Here is a 20763-nt window from a genome sequence, read left to right as displayed (position 1 = left end):
TCGCATGAATTTTGTCAAATTCAAAATGGGTGTATAATTTTCAAATAAGCAAAAAACATTCACAGTTTCAGCATATGATTGTCATATGTTTTGCAAACTCTGTACCTCGATAAGTGTGTGACTGTCTACAAGCTGTGACAGCTCAGAAAACCCAAACAATTCTGTAATGATGCCCTGATGTTGCATTTGTGTTAGCTATTTCTCCTGTTTGGCACTGGATGTTCCAGAGATGTATTTTGCTTGACATTCCTCATTTGCACACCTTCAGTATCGCTAACTATCATATTATAATTGTGTCCGTACTAATGCCCAATATAGAGCACCACCCTGGCACTCTGCTTCTACATACAATAGACTGTCATAATCAGTTTAAAGTGTTAGTATTTATTGTGCCCACTGGGAAAACACCAGGTGTGAGATCATCCAGGGTGGTGTGGAGCTGCTGTGAGTTTTATGGCATTTCCCAGAGAGTGGAATATGTCATCAATATGTGACTCATCTACAGTTAAGACCCCATTTCCTGGTTTGACAGCTGAGCTGAGGATAAGGAGTTTCTGTTCTCATAATATACTCAAGAAAAAGTTTCCTTCCCCACTCTCACCCTCCCACAAGGTGTTTTCTTTTCTCAGTCTCTCATACAAACACTCTTTTCCATCTTTGCCATGTTTCGGGCCAAGACTTCAGTGAGTTCAACACATTCAGTTCTTCTTTTTATTCGTAAAATTAATCTGTTAAGAATAAGGCAGACATTCATCGTTAGCTACTAAAACATCAAGCATCCGTAACAACAACAATTTCTCCTTTTGACATAAAAACTGGTACAACTGAGTCTTAAAAAGACAAATAATTTAAGGGGACAGTAAAAACAAAGAATAAATCAAGGACACATGAACTGCTGGATTTGTGCACAAGCTTAGGCCAGGCTTTTAAAACACACAAATTCTTGTATGATATTTTAAATTTAAAAAAAAATCAAGAGGATGGATAGTCAACGACCGGGTTATTGTAGTGTTTACATGAACTCTTTGTCCAAATTGTTATTCTGCCATTAATGCTGTGAGAATCTGAGATACAGTCATGATGCTGTGTTTGTCAAGATTAATCACAAGAGGAGTAAAACTGTCCCAAGTCCAGAAGAAGTCTTAGTATACATTAAAAATAAAGTCCTTCATCACGTTGTCTTTTACACATGGTGTCTGTATTATGCAGTGACTCCTAAATAAACACAATTGTATATCAGGCTACTGTTTAGTGTTAGTGTACAAATGTCTGGTAAAGTAACAGGTATCAGATCAAAAGACTACTATTTAACTTTTGTATCATTGAGTATAGCGTTCACTGAGTCTGAAAATGTACAAAAAGAAATGATCATTCAATCCTTTACATGAGGGTTAAATCTTAAAAGGTCAGTGTTTGAATACTTGAATACTTGAAAATAGGAGTGATGTTTTTAAATCGATAATATTGGTCTTATTGCCCAGTGAATTTTTTGGTTGGGAAGCAAAGTTTTGCTTGAAAAGAACAGAAAGAAACTGCTGTAAGCTAATGTTCCCCTGAAGGAAATGATGGGGGAAAATTTGGATGGGTTAGGGCGCAATCATGAATTGAGTACCGTTTCAAAGTGGATTTTTGGCCAATGAGGCAGACAATAAGGCAAACAAGTTTGAATGTGTATCTGCATTTTTAAAAATGTTCTTAAACACAAATTACTTATGCAGAGGAAATGCACAACACTGTATTTGCAAAGAATCTCTCAACATCTAGTATAAAATATACAGTACTGACAAAACTATTTTACATTAGAGATATGTAGAAATATTGTCCTTTCTGAGATTCAGCAGTATCTCGGGCACAGAGCTTTGCAGTTCCTTTGGGCATGAGGAACACATAGGCCTAACAAAGGAAGGGGTGATTCAACAGTACAAAAGACTCGAGGGGTCTCTGCATCTCTGTTGAATGTTTGTGTGGGTTAGAGTGTGTTGTTGTCATCCTTTTACATAACATGCAGGTAGGTTGCCTTGCTGTCCACTCCAATTACATTTTTGGCAGTGCATCTGTAAAATCCTGTATCCCTGGGCGTTGGGTTCTGTATCACCAAGGAACCCTGAGGACTTAGGTAGCGGTTGCCATAGAGTCGAGGCTGTCCTGTCACCCTCAGCTGAGTCAGGTCTGGTGTTTCCCAGGTAACTGTTGCCCGAGGTGTAGCTATGGTCAGACAGGGCAGCTCCACAGCAACTCCACTGCGCGTGTAGGTCACTGGAGAGGGACCTGTTGTGATTTGTGGAGGGTAGGCGATGATAATGACAGGGACTGTGACAACTGAAACTGTGGAAGAGTCATGACTGGAGGATCTGCAGGTGTAGGTCCCTCGGTCGAACACAGAGGCCTGTTCCACTATTAGGGTTCCATCTTCACGCACCACGTAATGGCCTGAGTCGCCACTCTCACCCTTGGACAGCACTTTGCCACTAGGTAGAGTCCATGAGAGAGATCCCTGGGTTTGAGAAGGAGGGCAAGGCAGACGAAGGGTTTCTCCATTGATGGTGCTTACCAGAGGAACTATTTTGGTGTTCACTGTGGGCTCAGAGACTGGGCCAGTGGATGGTGGAGAGCTCATTGAGCGAGGAGTGACAGTTAAACTCAGGTCCCTCTGCAGATGCAGCACAGGGGATACAGGCCTTGAATTTAAGGACTGAGCTGGATTTGCTACACGTCCTGCATTAGGTCTTATTTCTGCAGGTCCTCTTTGTGGAGGTCTGGATCTCTCATGTTGCTCCAACACCTCCAGCTCCACCCGAATCAATGTCTCTCCTCGTTCGCTTTTCACGACGCAAACCAAAGTCCCGCTGTCACTCACTCGCACACCCCGCAGCTCCAACGAGCCGTTTCGGTACACAGTGAGTCGGCTGCCATAGTAAGGAGCTGGCAGCATACCATTTCCAGGCAGAAGCCAGGCCAGACGGGGTGGAGGGAAACCTTGGGATGGGCATGGCAAAAGAACAGTCTGGCCTTTAACTGCTCGCTGCTTCACGGTTGTCACTCCACCCACAGCTGTGTTAGCAATACCACTTAAAGCACCACTCTTTTTTTTGCTGTCACTGGCCTCTGCTAAATTACTAGTCCTACTAAAACTATTTCCCCTGAGTGTACTTGAAACAGTTCTGTTATCTGACAAACTACTTCCAGAGCTTCCAACATTTCTTGAATTATTACTTAAGCTGCTGTTATCTCTGCTAGTTTTAGCATCAATATTTGTCCTCCCAGTGATGACTTCATTATCATTAGTCCCTGGATTCCTTTTTCCACTATCTCTTCTTTCTGAGCTTTGATTGTTACCCACTGTATGAGTACTCTTCATAATGCCAGGGCCATTTCCATTCATTCCAGCACTATCTGCTTTAATGCCTATATTCTGTGCTCCGGTCAGCCCAACAGTGATTCCAGAGCTATCTGGTTGTGCTGTAATTCCACTCACAGGCCTTTTAAATCCATGTTGACTATTACTTCTCAAAGCAGGATTAAAGCTACTGATTGTTAAGTTAATTCTAGTGTTTGGGATAATGTTTCTTATCCTACCATTGTTTTCAGTATAGTCAATACTGCTGCCATTATTGCCACCTGGCTTGCTACTAATTCCACCAGTACTTCCATACCTGATAATCCCTGTGTTATAGTTTCCCGACTTGATGCCATGACTGCCACCGTGCTCATTGTTAATACTCCAGAATCCTCCTCCTCCAGCCTGGCTACTAATTCCAATGGTAGATGTCTCCACCTCCAGCCTCACTTCCATGCTCCTTTCCCCAGCTGAGTTGCTTGCTCGGCATATATAGTTTCCTGTGTCAACCTTTTGGGCTGAACGTATCTCCAGAGTTCCACCTGAAACCACCACAACTCGTTCAGAATAATAACCAGATCCTAAACTCTGGGGGATGATACGGTGTGCTGGTGAAAACCAGGTCACTGTTGGGGCAGGGTCTCCAGCTGCCTGGCAGGGAATTGCAGCGGTTGTTCCCTGATGTACTTTAATGAGACGGTGACTTTTGTCATCAGTGAAGGTTGGTGGTGATGTCATCATAACCTTTACTTTGACCTTAAAATAATGAATAAATGATGAAAAGAATTAACACTTTTACTTAATTTTTCAAGGTTGTGTTTTTTAAATATACATATAAGCCAGCTTTTTGGCAAAATTCTGATAAAAGAGTACCTTAAATAATGTTTAAATTATTAAACTAATCAAATAACCCTTTTGATGGATAGATACATTTCTAAAGTTTTCACCAGAAAAAATTTTTCTCACCTTCATGGTATCTTGACCTCCTTGATTCTCAGCGTAACATGTATACTCTCCTTCTTCTTCCATACCCACCACTGGAACCAGTAACGTCCCATTCTCAAACACAGTTAGCCGTCGTGTTCGAACTCCCCTGTCTTCCCCATGCAACACACTGTTCACTGTGGTTCCATCTGGCAGGCTCCAACGAACAGTTGGGTCAGGCTGTCCGGTTGCTTGGCAGTCGACCTGCAGTAGATCGATGTTTCATTGATGCATTCAAATTTGTTTTTTTTCTTTTATATGGTGAAAACTCTAACTTATTCTCTCTTTAGTAAGTGATACTATGATGCACTTCATGTTAAGTCTTTTTGTGTCTTTGAAAGCCCTTAAAAAAAGGGAAATTCATGGTATAAAACACATCTGATTGTAAACAGCCACCAATTCAAAGACAATGATAGCTGATAAATACTTAATGAAGGAAAACAATTTCCCATGATAATAATGCATCATATTTCTTGCAATTCGCCTTCACCACATTGTTATTCACAGAGTCTTCAAATATTGATGTGTTCATTACCACTCCCTTTGGGCTACTGTTAACCATTCACAACAGCCTGTTGTATGGCCCATATCAGTTTTAATTTTCTTAAATGCAAAAACCTTCTTCAGCCTGATATGGCACTGATTTCTTAAAATGGTGAATTAAATCTAATCTTTTTTAAATTTGCTATTTACCTTTGATTAGAATCAAATTTTGTAAATGAATCCATATACAACCGAGATTCCGAGACAAGTTAAATAGAGCAGAGACTGCAAGTTTCTCTACGTCTGCATAAACATAATTTAAAACATTGTCTGATTTTCACTCAAGTCCTTAAAGAAGATGCAGAGTACTCAATTATACAGATGAGACTACAATATTGTACTTTGAAAATTACCCAATAACAAACATATGTGTGTGGAAAAATTACCAAAGAGTATGCTTACGAGTGCTGTAACAACAACTAAATAGCTGTATGACTGTATAACTCCCTTTTTTCTTGAGATTCAGTTCACAGGCATCTGACATTTTCCATTATAATTAATTGGTTTAATTCTGACTTGTCCTTTCCATCTTTCGTAGCCTGCAGATTGACAACACTGTTCTTTGTGGAGCACAAGCTCTCTTATTGCAGCCCTGCCACACACACCATTTTTGTCTGGTCTTCTCCTGCTGAAGGACTCATGAACATCGGCAAATTGCCAATGTGAGAAAGGTCTCGAGTTGTTTAGAAGTTAGCCTGGATTCCTTTATGACCTCAACCACTCATGGAGAGGTTGGCAATTACCTTCATTTTCCACAATTGATCCACAATCTGTCTCACTGTTGATAGGTAGAGTATTGGTATATGACTTTCTTATATCAACTTCCTTTTCTGATATCCTCATTAATCTCTGTTTTTGTCATGTACACTTGAACAAACAAGTCTTGTGAAGCTCAAACTTTAATAAATCCCAGTTCATGAAGCAAAACTGGGTACTCACTCACACACATTGATTGCAAACACCTCACCTCAACACACAAAATTTCAGACTCTCCATACTATGCAAAAATATTATTAACTTACCTATAATATGTGATAATAGCCCAATTATGACTCATTAAGAGCCATGGGGATTTTGAGTTTACTTTATTTTCATGCAGCTTACCTTAAGGGGTTTGCCAAATGATACCATGTGATTGAATGATTGCTTTGGTTCAATCTTGGCAGGCTTGGTGGCCACAATCACATGCAGAAGGCGGTAATCATCTGCAACCTTATTACGTGCAATGCATAGGTAGTCTCCAGCATCCTTCTCCGTTACTACCTGGACTGACAGGGTGCCATTAGGATGAACCTTCAGACGTTGGTCAAAACTTAATTTCAAATGTAAACACAAAAATACACACAAATCACGACAGGTCATATTTGTGAATTAGAGACGTTATTAATAGAATAATCACTATATGTTTTGTGCACATCAAACTAAATGTCTTACTCTCACTCATCCCCTGTACCTGTAGTGCATGTCCACCAGCTTCCTGATGGGGGTCCTCCAGATAATAATGGGAGCAGGGTTGCCAGTAACAGAGCAGTGAAGCTGCAAAATCCCCCCATAGTGGACAGTAGAAGTGGAGGGTGATGTAGAGACAATACAAGCTTTTGTGAAAGGGGAGATGGGCTGTGTCTGCAAAGCAGTTGAGGTTTTTCTGTCAGCAGGGAGAGAGGAACTAACTCTTGTGTTGTTTATACTCTGTGAAACTTTGGTGTTATTTGCTGGCACAGGGGAGGGGGAAGAAAGAGAGAAGGGATTTGTCTTTTTGATGTTGGTTAAGTGTGTGGGTGAGGCAGTGTCTGTTTTATTGATTTTGGGCAATGAGTTAGAGGGAGAGTTAGAAGGGCTTGGGTTGAGCAGTAAATTTCTGTATCTATCAGAAGGATAAAGAGGGGAGAGTTTAGTGGATCTGAGTAGATCTGAGGACTGGCTGGGGGTAACCAATGTTCTGTCTTTATTCAAAGAAGATGAAGGAGATGGTTTGTCTGAAGAAACTTCTTTTTTCCCTTGATTTCTTTCTCCTCCCTGTCTTCTTTCTAATTCTGCTTCCCCTTCGAGTTTTACCCTTACTGTTCTCATATCAGTACCCACAGTATTAATAGCTGTGCACTCATAATTCCCCGTGTCCTTTGGCCCTACACTGCGAATATGCAGTGTCCCATTTGGCAAGACAAAGAGGTTGCCGTTGAGAAACTGAGATGGATGAATAAGGGTCCCATCTGGGATTCGCCAACGCAGAGTTGGTGGTGGGGCACCTCGGGCAGAGCAGTGAGCATAAACAGGCCACCCTGGAGTGAAGAGCAGGTGTTCCTGTCTGGTTTGCTGTATCACCGGGGGTAATGTGAACACGTGAACACGCACAGAGGCACTAGCGGCCCCAGCTGAGTTGGAGGCCACACAGCGATAGACCCCTCTGTCACTAGGTAAAGTCCCTAAGATATGAAGGGTTCCGTTTGTGTCCATGTTCATTCGACTAGAGGAGGTTCTAATAGAGGTTAAGGTAGAACGATCAGGCAGAACCCAAGAGAGCAGAGGGGTGGGAACGCCATCTGCTCGGCACTCCAAATTAACTTGTCCACCCTGATGAATGGTGACTTCTCTATAACTCGCCAGCTGCATACGAGGAGGGCGGGTCCAGACTTCCAGGGTAGTTAGTAACCTGTAATGCAGAAGGAGAGTTCACTCAAACTTAATATGCAAACATGAGAGTGGATTTTAAGCTTTTCAAATATACATTTAGATTGGAAATAAACCATATAGATTGTATGACACATTCAGAAAATATTTAGATTGAAAATTTGTTTCCTGTAGGGCTATGTGATTAAAAACTGTGTACCAGGGTAATTGTAGCACAATGGAATACTGAATAGTGCATTAATATGCTTATCTAGTGTCAGTATTCCCACCTGTCACGACCCAGGAAGCTGTTTGCACTGCAGATGTAGGTGCCCCGGTCCTGCAGCTGAACATTCTGAATAACAAGGGTGCCGTTTGGCAAAACCTCAAAACGCTGTGCCCTGGAGTGGATTGACATCACTGTTCCTGAGAGAAAGGCAAGGAGTGAGGCAGTAGGTTAGACAGACTGAAAGAACAGTGATGAGAGGACAGAGTGAATTAAAACAGAGAGAAATTTGGTAATAATGGTACAGAGTGAGTTAGAAAGAAAGTGGTAAGAAGGAGAGGGGGCACACTGAATGGCATAGCATGAAGTAAAGTCAGTGGTGCAGTTCACAAAATATTCCATTACTTGATTCCAAAGCCCTTCCCACATGGAAAGCTACAGAAAAGCCTATTATGAGCATGCAAGTGTGTATTGCTAGGTGTTAATGTTTTTTTTTTAATATCATATAAAATGTGATCATATTATAGAAGTGTTATAGAACATAATAAAGCTGAAATGAATTTACTTCAGAATGTAAATACAAAGTTTTAACTTTTCTGTTTCAAAGGTACAATACATCCATACTGACCATACAAATGACCCATATACATATACAGTAACTACTAAAATTATGAATTTTATGGCTTTTTTTTTTTGCTTTCAAGCAGAATTTAAAATGAAGGTCTGGCCCAGTGGATGAACCAGATTTGATGGAACTCCGTTTGGTTTTCTTTCTCATACAGTAAATCTAAATAGGAAAAATATTTTCTCTTACTGATGAAGTGATACATACAACTAAGGTGCCGTTGATATGCTTTTGTTTAAAAAATGTATACAACATCTCATGCTTGAATAAGCGGCTTCTGAATGGTGAATACCTGTAGCAACTTTAATCCATGTGATGAAGGGTTTTGGCTCTCCTTGAGCTTCACAAGCCAGCTTGGCAGTGCTCTGTGCTGGGAATGAAACTGTCCTGATGTGTGGGTCTGCAATCCTTGGTCTCGATCTCAAAACTGAGGCCTATGCAAAAGATTATGAGAATATGTCAGTTTGATTAATTAAGTTTTAAAATATTGAAAAATGTATGACTCTTTTAAAATGGTTATAACTCTGAATGACATCCACCAGCAAGGTTCCACCAATGACATTTTTCTCAACCTGCAAAGCTGCCCAACTACATTATTCTCAGAGTTTACACTTACAGCCACATAGTATCTAGGTCACAACAACTGAAGCAGATAGTTCAACACAAGCATGAATAAGCACAACTGTTTCATAGCTAATTAGCAAAACTAAAATTATCATTACAATAATCAATCAATCAATAGCTTATCTGGTTGATGATTTTCAAGAAAAATTACATCTTTAACACCCATCCAAAATAAAACCACCATAGACTAATTAAAGCTTGTCATGGAGGTAAGGATGAGTAAGCTTAAGAAAAGTGTTTAAATGTAAATCACTTTTCGAAGAAAAGCAAAAGTAAAAAAAAGTAAAGTACTTCACTGGAAACTAGATTATATACAAATTAATGTTTTGGAGACCAGATTAAATCAAGGTATTGGTGAAAGGCTTTTTAGAATAACTATGTTTTAAGAAGTGATTGACTGTCACTTTCAGATCCCCAGGCAGAGAGTTACCGAGCTGAGGGGCCAAGTAGTTCTTTAGTCTCGAGCCAGAAGAGTCCTGCCTGGGGATGTGAGATGCGTCTGTGGCTCATAGATGTAACAACTTCATTGGCTTGGACTTTGGAGCCAAGCCATGAAGTGCTTTAAATAAGATCAGTAAAAACCTGATATTAGTCCTAAACTTGACTGGTAGCCAGTGAGGGGAGCCCAAAACACAGCTGATATGCTCTTATCTTTTTTCATTTGTTTGCAGCCTCATCGTATAACTTATGTATAATAAGGACATAATACAAAAGTATGAGAAATTTTAGTATGAGAAACATGCACTGGCATTGCAATGTAAATTCTTCAATAAAACATTTTGTAAAGAGTTTTAATTCCATTAATCCATCCACTCTTTTAAAAAATTACAACTGTTTCTTTAAACAGTAGCAATCCTCATTTGTTGGAGCAATATTTTAACATTAATGCATGAACAATTCCAAATTCAATACAGTATTAAATGACTAACTAGTGATGGGCCCAGAGGTTTGCTCTACAGAGACTTGCCAACAGTCCTCTGGATATTAATTAACAAATTATTTAGATTTTTTCTCTTTTGGGATTCAACTCTGAAAATACAAAATGTTGTTCATTATCAAGCATATGCTTTTCATCTCTTTTTTTGGATCTCTGACAGAGCTCTGGGAAATTCATAAAATTGGAGGATGTCATGAGCGTCCCTCTGTTTTTAATAGCAGGTCATGTGGATACAGATTAAACTCTTTTCAGAACCATTGTGCACTTCCAGCTAAGCTTTTACCCCAGGGGCTTTCATATTTTGTTGTAGCATGCGTTTGCATGCGAGTGCTGTAATTGTGTGGGTCAGCACTCCCATGGACAATAAATGGTAATTTGTCTTTCACATATAATAACTGCAGAGTGCACTTAAATCTGTGGTTTAAGAACTGCTAATTCATTAAATAACTAAAAGTTCAATATAACAGTGAAAGAAAATTATGAAACATTCATTTTGCTATCAAATTAACAGCTAAATGACAAGTGGTGGTGTCAGGTTGGTTCTTATTCCTGTCCTGAAATTTATGTTCTTGCTTCAAGACCCACTGTTGGGTACGGCTTAAAACAAAGTACAAAAATATGTCATTTGAACGGATTTGGACTCACCCCTGGAGCAGCAGGTAGTGAAGAGGAAGGAGGTCGGTGGGACCTGCTGCTGTGTGAGTCTGGAATAGAATTAGCTCCAGAGTTCTTCCAGTCAGTAGAAAGCTGACTTTGGTTTGGAGCTCCAGAAACAAGCTTCACTCGTGGGTCAACCTGGCCAATGGTTGGCGTGTCTCTGGATGATGCTTTGGTACTTGTTGATGCCATTGTAGTAGTACTTGAAAGTTTATTAAGTGTAACTTCCATTGTGTTAGCTGAAGGAATTTTGGCTGATACAGGGGTTGTAGTAGTTGGAAGTGTGGTTGTAGTTGTTTGCGATATGGAAGAAATAGGGATTTTAGAAGTTCTGGGGGTAGTAGTTAATGAGATTGTAGCACTACTTGCAGTAGCGCTAGGATCTGTTGTGGTACTGAAAGTGTAAGTCATGGGGCTAAATGTAGTGGTGGAGGCACTAGCTATAGAAGTAGTAGGAGAGGAAATAGATGTCACAGTGGTTATGATAGTTGTGGGAGTAGTAGTGGTAGTAGAGGTGGGAGTAGTATGTCTGGTAGTGCTGGACGTTGAATTGAAAATGGTAACTGAAGTATCAATGGTAGGACTTATTGTAGTAGCTGTGGCTATTGTGGAACGTGTGTCCTCACTAGTCATAAAGATTGATGTACTTTCAGTGCTGCCAGCATAACTGTCTTTCCTGAGAGCAGCTGAAGTAGATGTTAATATTTTTGCAGTGGTAGTGGCAGTTGAAGATTCACTGGGTACTGAGGAAACAATGAAAGAGTGAGTGGTTGAGAAGTGGGACTCACCCAAGACATTCCTCTCTAGTTCTTCCCTGTGTTTGCTTGGAGGTCTCTCAGGATGTTTGTCTAAGGCTGTTTGTGTTTCAGTGGGAGTTTGTATGGCATGTGTTAATGTCCTGTCATATGTGTCCGGCACATGTGTTTCTGAAATCACAATATTAGAAGGAGTGCTTGCAGATTGGATGTTCAGAGTTGACTCTTCAGTTTGTGGTGTGATCATGTCTGTGTTTGTTTCTGTATAGGCGGGGGAGGGAGCTGCTGAGGAGGAGGCAGAATTTAGGGGGTCGATATCAGGAACGTCAGAAACAAGGGAAGACAAAGGGTTCAGAGTCTTACTATTTGGAGTAGTCTTAATAGGATCACTTGGTGTCAACAGATGTGTGGCTGTTGACACAGTCAGCAACACAGTGATCTGATCTGTGGTAGAGTCAGACGACACAGTTTGGGATCTTGGCTTCACAGGTTCAGGTAGAGGCTCAGGTGGGGTCACAGGTTGGACCCTGGGCCTGTATATTCGTCTACGATGTCCAATCCTCCTGCGTGAGTTCCATGGGCTTTGAGGACGTGTGTTTGGAAGCAAGTTAGGGAAGAGTCCCTGTCGAGGAATCTGAGGCCTGGTTCTAAGTGGGTTTTGATTTGCTCCTCGTTCATCTCCCTTACTTGGTTCAAGGATAATTTCATTTGTTCCATACATCGGGTTAAATGTCACCTGTTCTTTCTGTGTCACTGGCTTTTCTGTTGTCTCGATTTGTGGATCTGTTTCCCCGGTCTGTATTTGTGCCTCTGTCTCAGTATTTGTTTCAATTTCTTTTTCTATTGACCTCTCTGTGCCACCCTCTACACCTGAATCTTTTTTTGTCCATCTTTCGACATTAGCAGGTTGAGTGGGTTGTGGCTGTTCCTCCAGAACAGTGTCATCAACTGATGACCCCTCAGTTTCTGTTTCCTCTCCTGCTCCCTGAACTCCAATTCTGTTATCATTACTTTCCTTATGTTCTCTTGTGTCTTTATCTTTGCCTCCTTGAACAGGTTCGGTTATGGGGTTTCCTGTTGTAGGTTGAGTGTTACTGGTGTTCACAGTCTTTTGACGAATCTTAGCCAAGATGTCAGCCCATTTCTGAGGGTCTATCCTGTGTTTGTTTGTGGTAATTCTGTGTCTATTCTGAAAGCGATTTCTTTGCTGGTCAGTGGATGAAATAGGCCCTCCACCCCTTCTCAAAGGGCCTTCTCTCAGAGGACCACGTCTTTGTAGCTTTCCAGCTGGATACCTTTTATTTGGGTGTGGTCTGAGAGATATCGGGTATCTCCTATTGCTTGCAGGAGTTCTCTCCTCTTCTTGTTCCTCTTCATCACCTGACCCTTCGCCCACTTGACGGAATAAAGGGGCTCTTATCTTCGTTGACCGACCAGCAGCTGACTGTGGTCCTTTGGGAAATGAAGTCTGAAGTAGAGAAATATGTTGTGAATTTAAATTCAGCTGCATAGACGTGGAGTAACTACCATATTGGTTGACTGCAATGCAGCGGTAATAACCTTCATCTCTGGAAGATGGGTTAAGAATAGAGAGACTTCCATTTGACTGTATTGTGACTCCACCTGATACAGCTAATTCCAACCGTACCAAATTTCCATCTGGCAAAATCCAACTCATATTAGGTTCTGGTGAACCAGATGCCCTGCAGGACAGACTGACAGCCACCCCAACTGCTCCAGTAACAGAGGGTCCAACTAGCTCTCCTGAATAAGGAGCAGAGGACTCCTCAACTGCCAGGCGCAGGGGGAGAACATCTAAGTCCCTTCCAGCCCAGGCGATACAGTAGTAAATTCCAGCATCTGAGAGATGTACTTTTTGTAGAAGTAAACCTGAGGCTGACACCTGGAGCCTTCCATCTGAACTACTGGAGGGGGATATCAGTTTGGATCCATTTGGGAGAATCCAACGTACTTTGGGGTTGCCAGAACTGAGAAGAGGACAAGACAGTTCTACTTTACTACCTGCCACTGCTGCCAGTGCTGTGGTCGTACTATTAGTTGAGATCAGTATCCATGGGTGAGAAGCAGGGGAAGTTGTTGGAAGATGAGAAGTAGGGTCAGGATGAGCAGGAACTCTTGTTGAGTACATTAGTTGAACTTTATGTCTATTAGACTGCGCTCTGTTTAGCTGAATGCTAATGGATGGTTGTAATAACCATTGTGGTCTGGCTTTAACAGATGCTTTGACTCCAGTGTGATAATATCCATCTGTCTCTGCTGCCTGCCTATAGCGATAGGCCAATGCCGGGGCTTTGCTAAGCATGATCTCCCTCTCAAGGCGAGCTGCGGTCTCACTGTAGTAAGCCAGAATCCTCCAGAGTTTCTCATAGCTCTTTCCCTCAATAGGGCACTCCAAGGACAGTGACACAGCGAGAGGAAGAGAAGAAGAGGTGGTCAGAGAGAGATCTGGTGGGGGAGCAATATTCTGGGAGTCAGTAGAGTGAGTGATGTTACAACTCAGATCAACATAGTTTCCTTGCTGGTCAGATAGACCAAGAGAGACACTGCCTAAAGGCTCTCTAAAGGTCTCACTTGATTGGATTTCACTAAGGTCAGTCTCTAAAGATGTCTCTTTCCCTGAAGAGAAGATGATGGGCGAAGTGCACAATAGGGATGCCTGGTCAAGCAAGCCCTGACCTTGAACTGAAGTAGGTGAGGCACAAACTGGACACTGAGGACCATTGGGGCATTTCACCAACCCTAAATGTAGAAATAGAAAATGTAAATAGCTTCATGTAATTTCAGGTCATCCCCATTTTACTAACATAAAATAGCAGCTATACACATATATACAATATGTGTGCACATTTCACCCATATGCAAATTTAGTGCATATTAAAGTTATTTAAAGTTATTTATTAGTCATAACAGCATATTTTAAACATTCATCACCCTTTATGTTTCTCACTAATTAGATATGGTTATTAAATCTATTCATAAATCAGAAATATGCATCACTTCATTATCATGCCACAATTATTAGCCTATATATCAGCTGTCACACATCAGTGCAGTCATCATGGATTAGTCATGGCAGGTTAAGCCTGGTATATCAATGAGACACATTTCATGGTTCAGCTTTCTTTCAAATCTCAATAAAAGCCACAAGACAGATGGGGAAAAGATAAGAAAAGGAGAGAACAAAGAACATTGTGTGACAAAGGTGCAGAGGGGTAGTTAAAGGTATCAAGATTACAAAACCAGATGTATCAAAACTTTGATTTACCACTATCTGGATGGATTTGTCAGATGTCAGATAGTTCATTTCTCATGTTCCTTTTAAACTAATCTTCTTATCTATGGCCTCTCTATCTCAATAATCAGTCAGTCAAGCTCAAAGACAGCAATAATTGGCAAACCTGCACACAGAAAATAAAGCCATAGGTGAAAATAAATTGTTTTTCAGAACAGGCATTAACCTGGGTGAGCCAGACTCCAAGTGTGAAGCCAGTTCATCCTGCAGTCACAACTCCAGGGATTAGCTTGCAGTATAAGAGTCTCCAGCAGAGGTGCCTTTGTAACACTGTCTTTAGGCAGAGTGGTTAGACTGTTGTTGGAGAGGTCCAAGTGTCTATATGAGGGAAAGACAAGGCAAAGAAAACACTTACATGATGGTAGGACACAGTAGTAAAATAATTAATGAAAACATATCTAACACAATTTTTAGTTTTCATCATCGTTTTCCTGTCCTGATTTATATGCTTTATTTGTCCAAATACCACTACAGCTATGGAAATTTTCCCATCAATGTGCAGTGTTTTGCTATGGCTTGTTCTGATTATGATCATCACAGCTGCACAGATCAAAGTGGTCTTTCTCTGATGAGAGATTTCAACTTAGTTGACTTTGTTTGTATGGAAGTTTCTGTTGTTATCAGAACTCCCACAACTACTGGCAGGGCTACATCTAATCACTTCTGTTGCTTTAGTTGCCAATGCTCACCTCAGTGTAGAATAGTAATATGTATTCAAGAGGGACAGTGTGCACAGGGCGTGTGGATGCAGCTGATGCAACCTGTTCCCCTGCAGACGAAGCAGCCTGAGGCTAGGCAGCTGGAGCAGAGCCCGGGGATGGATGTGTTGGAGGAAGTTGTGATCCAAGTACAGGCGTAGCAGTGAAGTCAGGCCAGAGAAAGTCAGAGATGAGGGGATCTCTCTCAGTTTGTTATAGCTTAACTTTAGTATCTGTGGGGTCAAGGAAATCAAGTGAGCAGAAATAATGAAGTATTAAAAGAACAATCAAAAATCAAGTCTGCTATGGGATCAAGTCTGTCACTGGACACAACACGCTTGAAAACAGAGTTGGAATGAGAATGAAAAATTGAATAGAAACCTGTTCTAAGCAGAAATTACTAAATGCACTCTTTCTATCTATCCATCCATTTTCTATACCCACTTAATCCAATTTAAAGTGGTAGGGGCGCTGGAGCCCATCCCAGTTGTCATTGGGCAAGAGGCAGGGTACACCCTGGACAGGTCGCCAGTCCATCACAGGGCTACACAGAGACAAACGAGACACACAACCATGCACGCTCACTCCTAGGGGCAATTTAGACTCACCAATTAACCAATTATGCAATTTTTTGGACGGTGGGAAGAAGCCGATGTTCCCGGAGAGAACCCACACATACACAGAGTGAACATACAAACTCCACACAGAAAGGCACCCTTTCAATATTTTTAACATAACAGTCTCACTTAAAAATCTGAGAAACAACTCACAGGATGTAACTAAATCCCCCTTTGGGTTTGCCAAAGCAGAGGAAACTAAAAGGATATTCAAAAGCACTGGCGGTCTACAGCTTTCCAAATATGAAATTTAGCCCTCTGTCCCCAACAGTGGACTTTAAGTAATTCTTTGCTATTTAGTGCATGTACGAACAATCCACAAAAACATTAGACTTTTCTTTGCTATAATTGTCATGCTGTAAGGTTTATGATAAACTTGCCCTCCAGTGAGGCTACTTAGCTGAAAGAGTTCCAGCTGCTCACAGATCTAGCTGTGAAGATGTCAGCATATGGAAATATGAATTCTATTATCACAGAGTTGCCAATATATCAGTATATGTCGAGAGATGAAGGGAACAATTGCTTGTTGAGTGATATCATTTCTCCTTGAAATTTTAGCTTTGCCCTAAGGTTACAGCTGAATTGTCCACTGCATTTCCTATCACAAAACAGTGAGAGCAATGATGGCACATAAATTATTCATCGGTTGTGCAGAAATTAGAAAATGCGCCGAAAATGAGAACAGAGTTGTGTTGACTGTTATAGCTTTTTGACAAATGCTATATATGTTGATGATTTCTACATTACTCATGCTAAGAATTTAAATCTCTTCGGACAAGCAATTTAAATATAATCATCTGTCACAGGCAGAGAGCTTTGTAGGCTGTAAACTACTACTGCACATGTTGAATATTTGGGAACTCAGCCTTCTGTAACAAAATACTTTAAATAGCCCTGTCATGGCCATCTCTGACTGTGGCTGGAGAGCGATCAAGGTAGATTTTGTGAAGATTTTTCACATTAGTGTTCTGGAAAAAACAAATGTCATGGGGTTCAATATGTGAGGAAACACTGAATTATTTCTGTGTTACTGTGCACAAAATGGACACTTTCAATACAGGCTGTTGTAAGCTGCTGGAGAGTTAGGTCAAACTATAGAATCACCTCTTACTGAGGGCAACTGAGAGTTTCAATGTTTGCAAAAGACCTACATTTATGGTCTGTCCAATTTTAATAATTTGTCTGTCAATCCTTTTATTTAATTATTTCACTAACTGGCATGTCTGTTTATCTAATTGTGTATCTGTTTTTTATAATGATCCTAAAGGATCCTTTAGGAATCCTTTGAATTTAACACTTTTACAACAATTGTTTTTACTATTTTATTCATCACTTGCAATCTGTGAAGCACTTTGTGCCAAATTCAGTTTGTAAAGAAAGTGCTATGCAAATGAAGTCTGATTGATTTATTGATTCTTACAGCCACAATATGTTATCTATCCTGTTAACGGTTCTGGCCAGTGCTTATCCACTGATGGCGCTACAAATCCCTAGCCTTCTAAATAAGGTTCAGTGACCCCAACATGGAGGGCCAGAGGTTAGTGTATTTTGTCATTGCTTTTCTTTCTGGTTTACCTGCAGGGATTTCATATCTTTGAACACTGCATCTGGAAGGTTATAGAGGTCATTGCTGTGGAGCATCAGAAGCTCTGCCCTCTTTAGCCCAGCCAGAGACCTATTATGAAGTCTGCTGATGCTGTTGAACCTGCAGATGCACAGAAACAGCATCAACAGACAAACAGTTCTATACAAGCTAAAACTACACAGTTATGACACATGTTCATGAATCATTAGGTGCATTGGGAAGGTAAACTAGAACTAGACTGTCTGCCTAAAACCATGCACTTATAGGTGCAAATTTGTATTTTTTAAGTGTGTGTGTTTCCATACCCTAAGTTTATGCGTCGCGTGTATGCAGGCAGACCAGGAGGTATAGTGAGCAGTGAACGGAAGGTACAGTGGACTTCATTGGCCTGGTAGCAGTTACAGCTCCTAGGACAAGTCTGACCCCTGGACACCTCAATTTGGATGACCAGGAGTAACAGCAAGGCCGCTGCCACACACCCACTCCGATACATCTTCACTCACAAGCGAAGCTACTGAGATTGTCACTGTCAATGAGAAAAAGCTTGTCAAGAATAGTAAGACAGACGTAAAGTGTACCACATGCGCATCTTAAGATCACATATTTTACTCAAAGGACAAAAGGAGTCCCAACAGCAAACGGTACCCACCACCTTTACATTCACAGTGATACTTGGAAACTGTACATCTCAAACGTAACTGACTTCATTGAATCACATGTGCATGCTGGATCAATTGAATGCTACATATGTATGAAAGTCAAAGTCAAAAAGCGCATCAGGATTGGATAACTTTATGAAAATCAAGACAAAAAAACTAAATTAAAATTGGATCTTTCAGAAACCTCCCTGCCCATTTTCATTTTATCACACACAAGCGCAGAAATGCAGCAGACAGTCATTAAACCAGCTGTAGATCCATAGCTGAAAGAGGCTTCCGACGATTCTTGAAAAGCTTGTTCAAAAAAGTATGGTCCGTTGAAAGAAGCTCCTGAGATTATTAGATTATTGTAATGCGTGGTCACGATTGATAAGGGCATACCTTGAAATCTTCTGGTCCGGAGGCATAAATTATTTCACGGGATTTTTCATTTTGCCCAACAGATGATGGTTTTAATCCAGCCGTTCGGCAATTTGATATGCAACAAGTTCATTCATTAATCAGCACCATGTCTCTGAGGAGCACAAGAAAACCCCTGCAAAGTAACACTTTTGTCAACAAAACAAAACTTTTAAAAGAATCTCTGTGGTAAAATCCAAGTGGTCACTGAGCGTCACTGGAGACGAAAAGAAACGCTCGACGCGGCAGGCGGACTATATTTGCAAGCGTGCCTGGTGTTTGTGTGCGTGTGTGGCTTTGTGTATGGGACAGTGAGTGTATATTTGAGCTTAGAAAGGAGGACTGGACTGAAGTGACGTTCAGACTGAAGGGTCTATCCAAAGAGGGGCGGAAACCCAGAGGTTTGAAGTTTCTGCGCCTCGGGCTGCGAGGCTGCATGTGGGCCACGAAAAGAGGACTACGAAAGAGCAGCGGCGCTTTGCAACCACAATCAAAAGCGGTGCTCTAGTAATAAAGTAACTTTACTATAGTACTACCGCAAACTGATTGCAGTCTACTTTAGTTCAATATTTCTATTCCACGCAGCTTCACTTTTCTTTTCAATCACACATCAGACACAAATATTTAGAATAAATATACAAATACAGTTCGATTAGCTGTTAAATACAATGTATGATCTGTAGCTCAGAAAATAAAAGTACCTGCATAGTTGTGCTTAAAATTTTGAGTGGAATGCATTAAGACGATTTAATTGTTGTATAATGCAGTACTTTTTAATTTAAGGATCTCAATACTTTTTCCATCAGTGATTGTGGAATGATAAAGAAAAACTACCTCTGAATGTGTAAATTCAATTTCACACTCAACAGTGATTTTTCAGCTGTGCAAGAAAGTAATTGTCATTGGGAAATAGTCAATTCTTTGATTTGCATATTCAAAATGTTGGCACCAAAGTATCATTGGATTTTGGCTTCTATTCTACTCCTTAGGACAATAAAACATCCAGAATTCCAAAAACAGATTACAGCACAAGGCCTGTGACACATCTTAATGTTTTCTAATCAAACATCATCTGTCACCATTTACAGCTCTTGAGTAGCCAGGTTTTAGTGTTGTCATACAAAATGTTGTGACACTTGAGATTAATGTGGGATAGGGCAGCTAAATATGGGCTGTCCGGTCTTTTGTGTAATCTCACATTTTTAAACACCCCATACTGATTACACCTCCTTCTGAGAGACTTCAATGAGGACAAAACAAAAATAGACTACTACTACTACTCAGCTGTTGTCTCCTGCTTGTACTCCCCCGCCGCCACTCATCCCGTCTGTCTCTGTATGTTTGTGTGATTGAGTGCAGGCAACAAGGCAAGGCAGAGGCTGTTCTTCTGTGAAGTGGTAGAAAGATTGTCTAACATTCATCGCATTTTAACTATAGTGAGTGACATCAGCTTGAGTTTCTTCATGCATGTCCTGTTTGTTCATCTTATTTTCCACTTGCCACAGGGGGCAGCGGTGCCAGAGTGTAGCAGCAGATGTGAGAATCAGGTCACCATTGGAGAGCTTTGAATTTTCACATCAGCTGCCTAAATAATGGATTGTAACATTAATCGTGAATGACTGTCGATACCCCGCAGCTTGTGGCAGGCGACAAGTGAACATCCGCAGACATCGTAGAGGATGTGATTTGGAAGCTTTACAATCACCAGCAAAATTCTCTCTGATGTTTTTCAGCAGATGATCCAATATTCACCATCTTATAGTCCTTGTCTCTGCAGGCAGTGTTGGTCTGCAAGTGCGTACCAGTTGTCACACACCATTTATCCCCTGCCGCTGTAATATAGAAGAGAAAAGCATTAGGCTCACTTCATTGCAGCATTCATCGCTGTTGTAGGAGTGTAGTGGACTATAATAAATGAATTACTGTTGGTCTGACTGGAGACAAGTAAGGAATAAAGACATAATGTAATATCAATGACTCCTTGGGGGAGCTGAATGAATAACACAGGAGGAAGGAGAATGATGGTTAAAGGCATTGCATTGTTGACTTCTGAAGTAGACAGTCATCTAAATTAAACAAAGAGTCTGTTACGGTTTTAACTGAGGCAGAACCCTTAAATAGAGACAGAATCCAAAAATCTGATGATAAAAAGTTTTCATCTATAAAAAGCAAAAGTAACCCAGAAAAGTTTCTGACA

The 20763-nt window shown here is 40.8% G+C and overlaps 2 protein-coding genes across 2 annotated transcripts in view; one reads left to right on the top strand and one right to left on the bottom strand.

Moving 5' to 3' along the window:
- snx4 (sorting nexin 4) overlaps positions 1 to 20763 on the top strand; it is a 289781-nt gene that overhangs the window by 67289 nt on the left and 201729 nt on the right. The window lies entirely within an intron of this gene.
- Positions 685 to 18833, bottom strand: LOC140319528 (matrix-remodeling-associated protein 5-like). The gene is made up of 12 exons (XM_072397194.1): positions 18549 to 18833; positions 17814 to 18034; positions 17499 to 17628; positions 15298 to 15539; positions 14775 to 14926; positions 10529 to 14055; positions 8615 to 8756; positions 7762 to 7897; positions 6318 to 7514; positions 5969 to 6176; positions 4304 to 4525; positions 685 to 4093 (listed from the first exon to the last, which is right to left on the bottom strand). The coding sequence occupies exons 2-12, from the start codon at positions 17999 to 18001 to the stop codon at positions 1994 to 1996; spliced, it is 8244 nt and encodes a 2747-aa protein (XP_072253295.1). The 5' UTR covers positions 18002 to 18034; positions 18549 to 18833; the 3' UTR covers positions 685 to 1993.

Source organism: Leuresthes tenuis, unplaced genomic scaffold (assembly GCF_036924035.1).
Source record: "Leuresthes tenuis unplaced genomic scaffold, fLeuTen1.0.hap1 SCAF_12, whole genome shotgun sequence".
Taxonomy (NCBI): Eukaryota; Metazoa; Chordata; class Actinopteri; order Atheriniformes; family Atherinopsidae; genus Leuresthes; species Leuresthes tenuis.
This window is presented reverse-complemented; position numbering and strand designations above follow the sequence as displayed.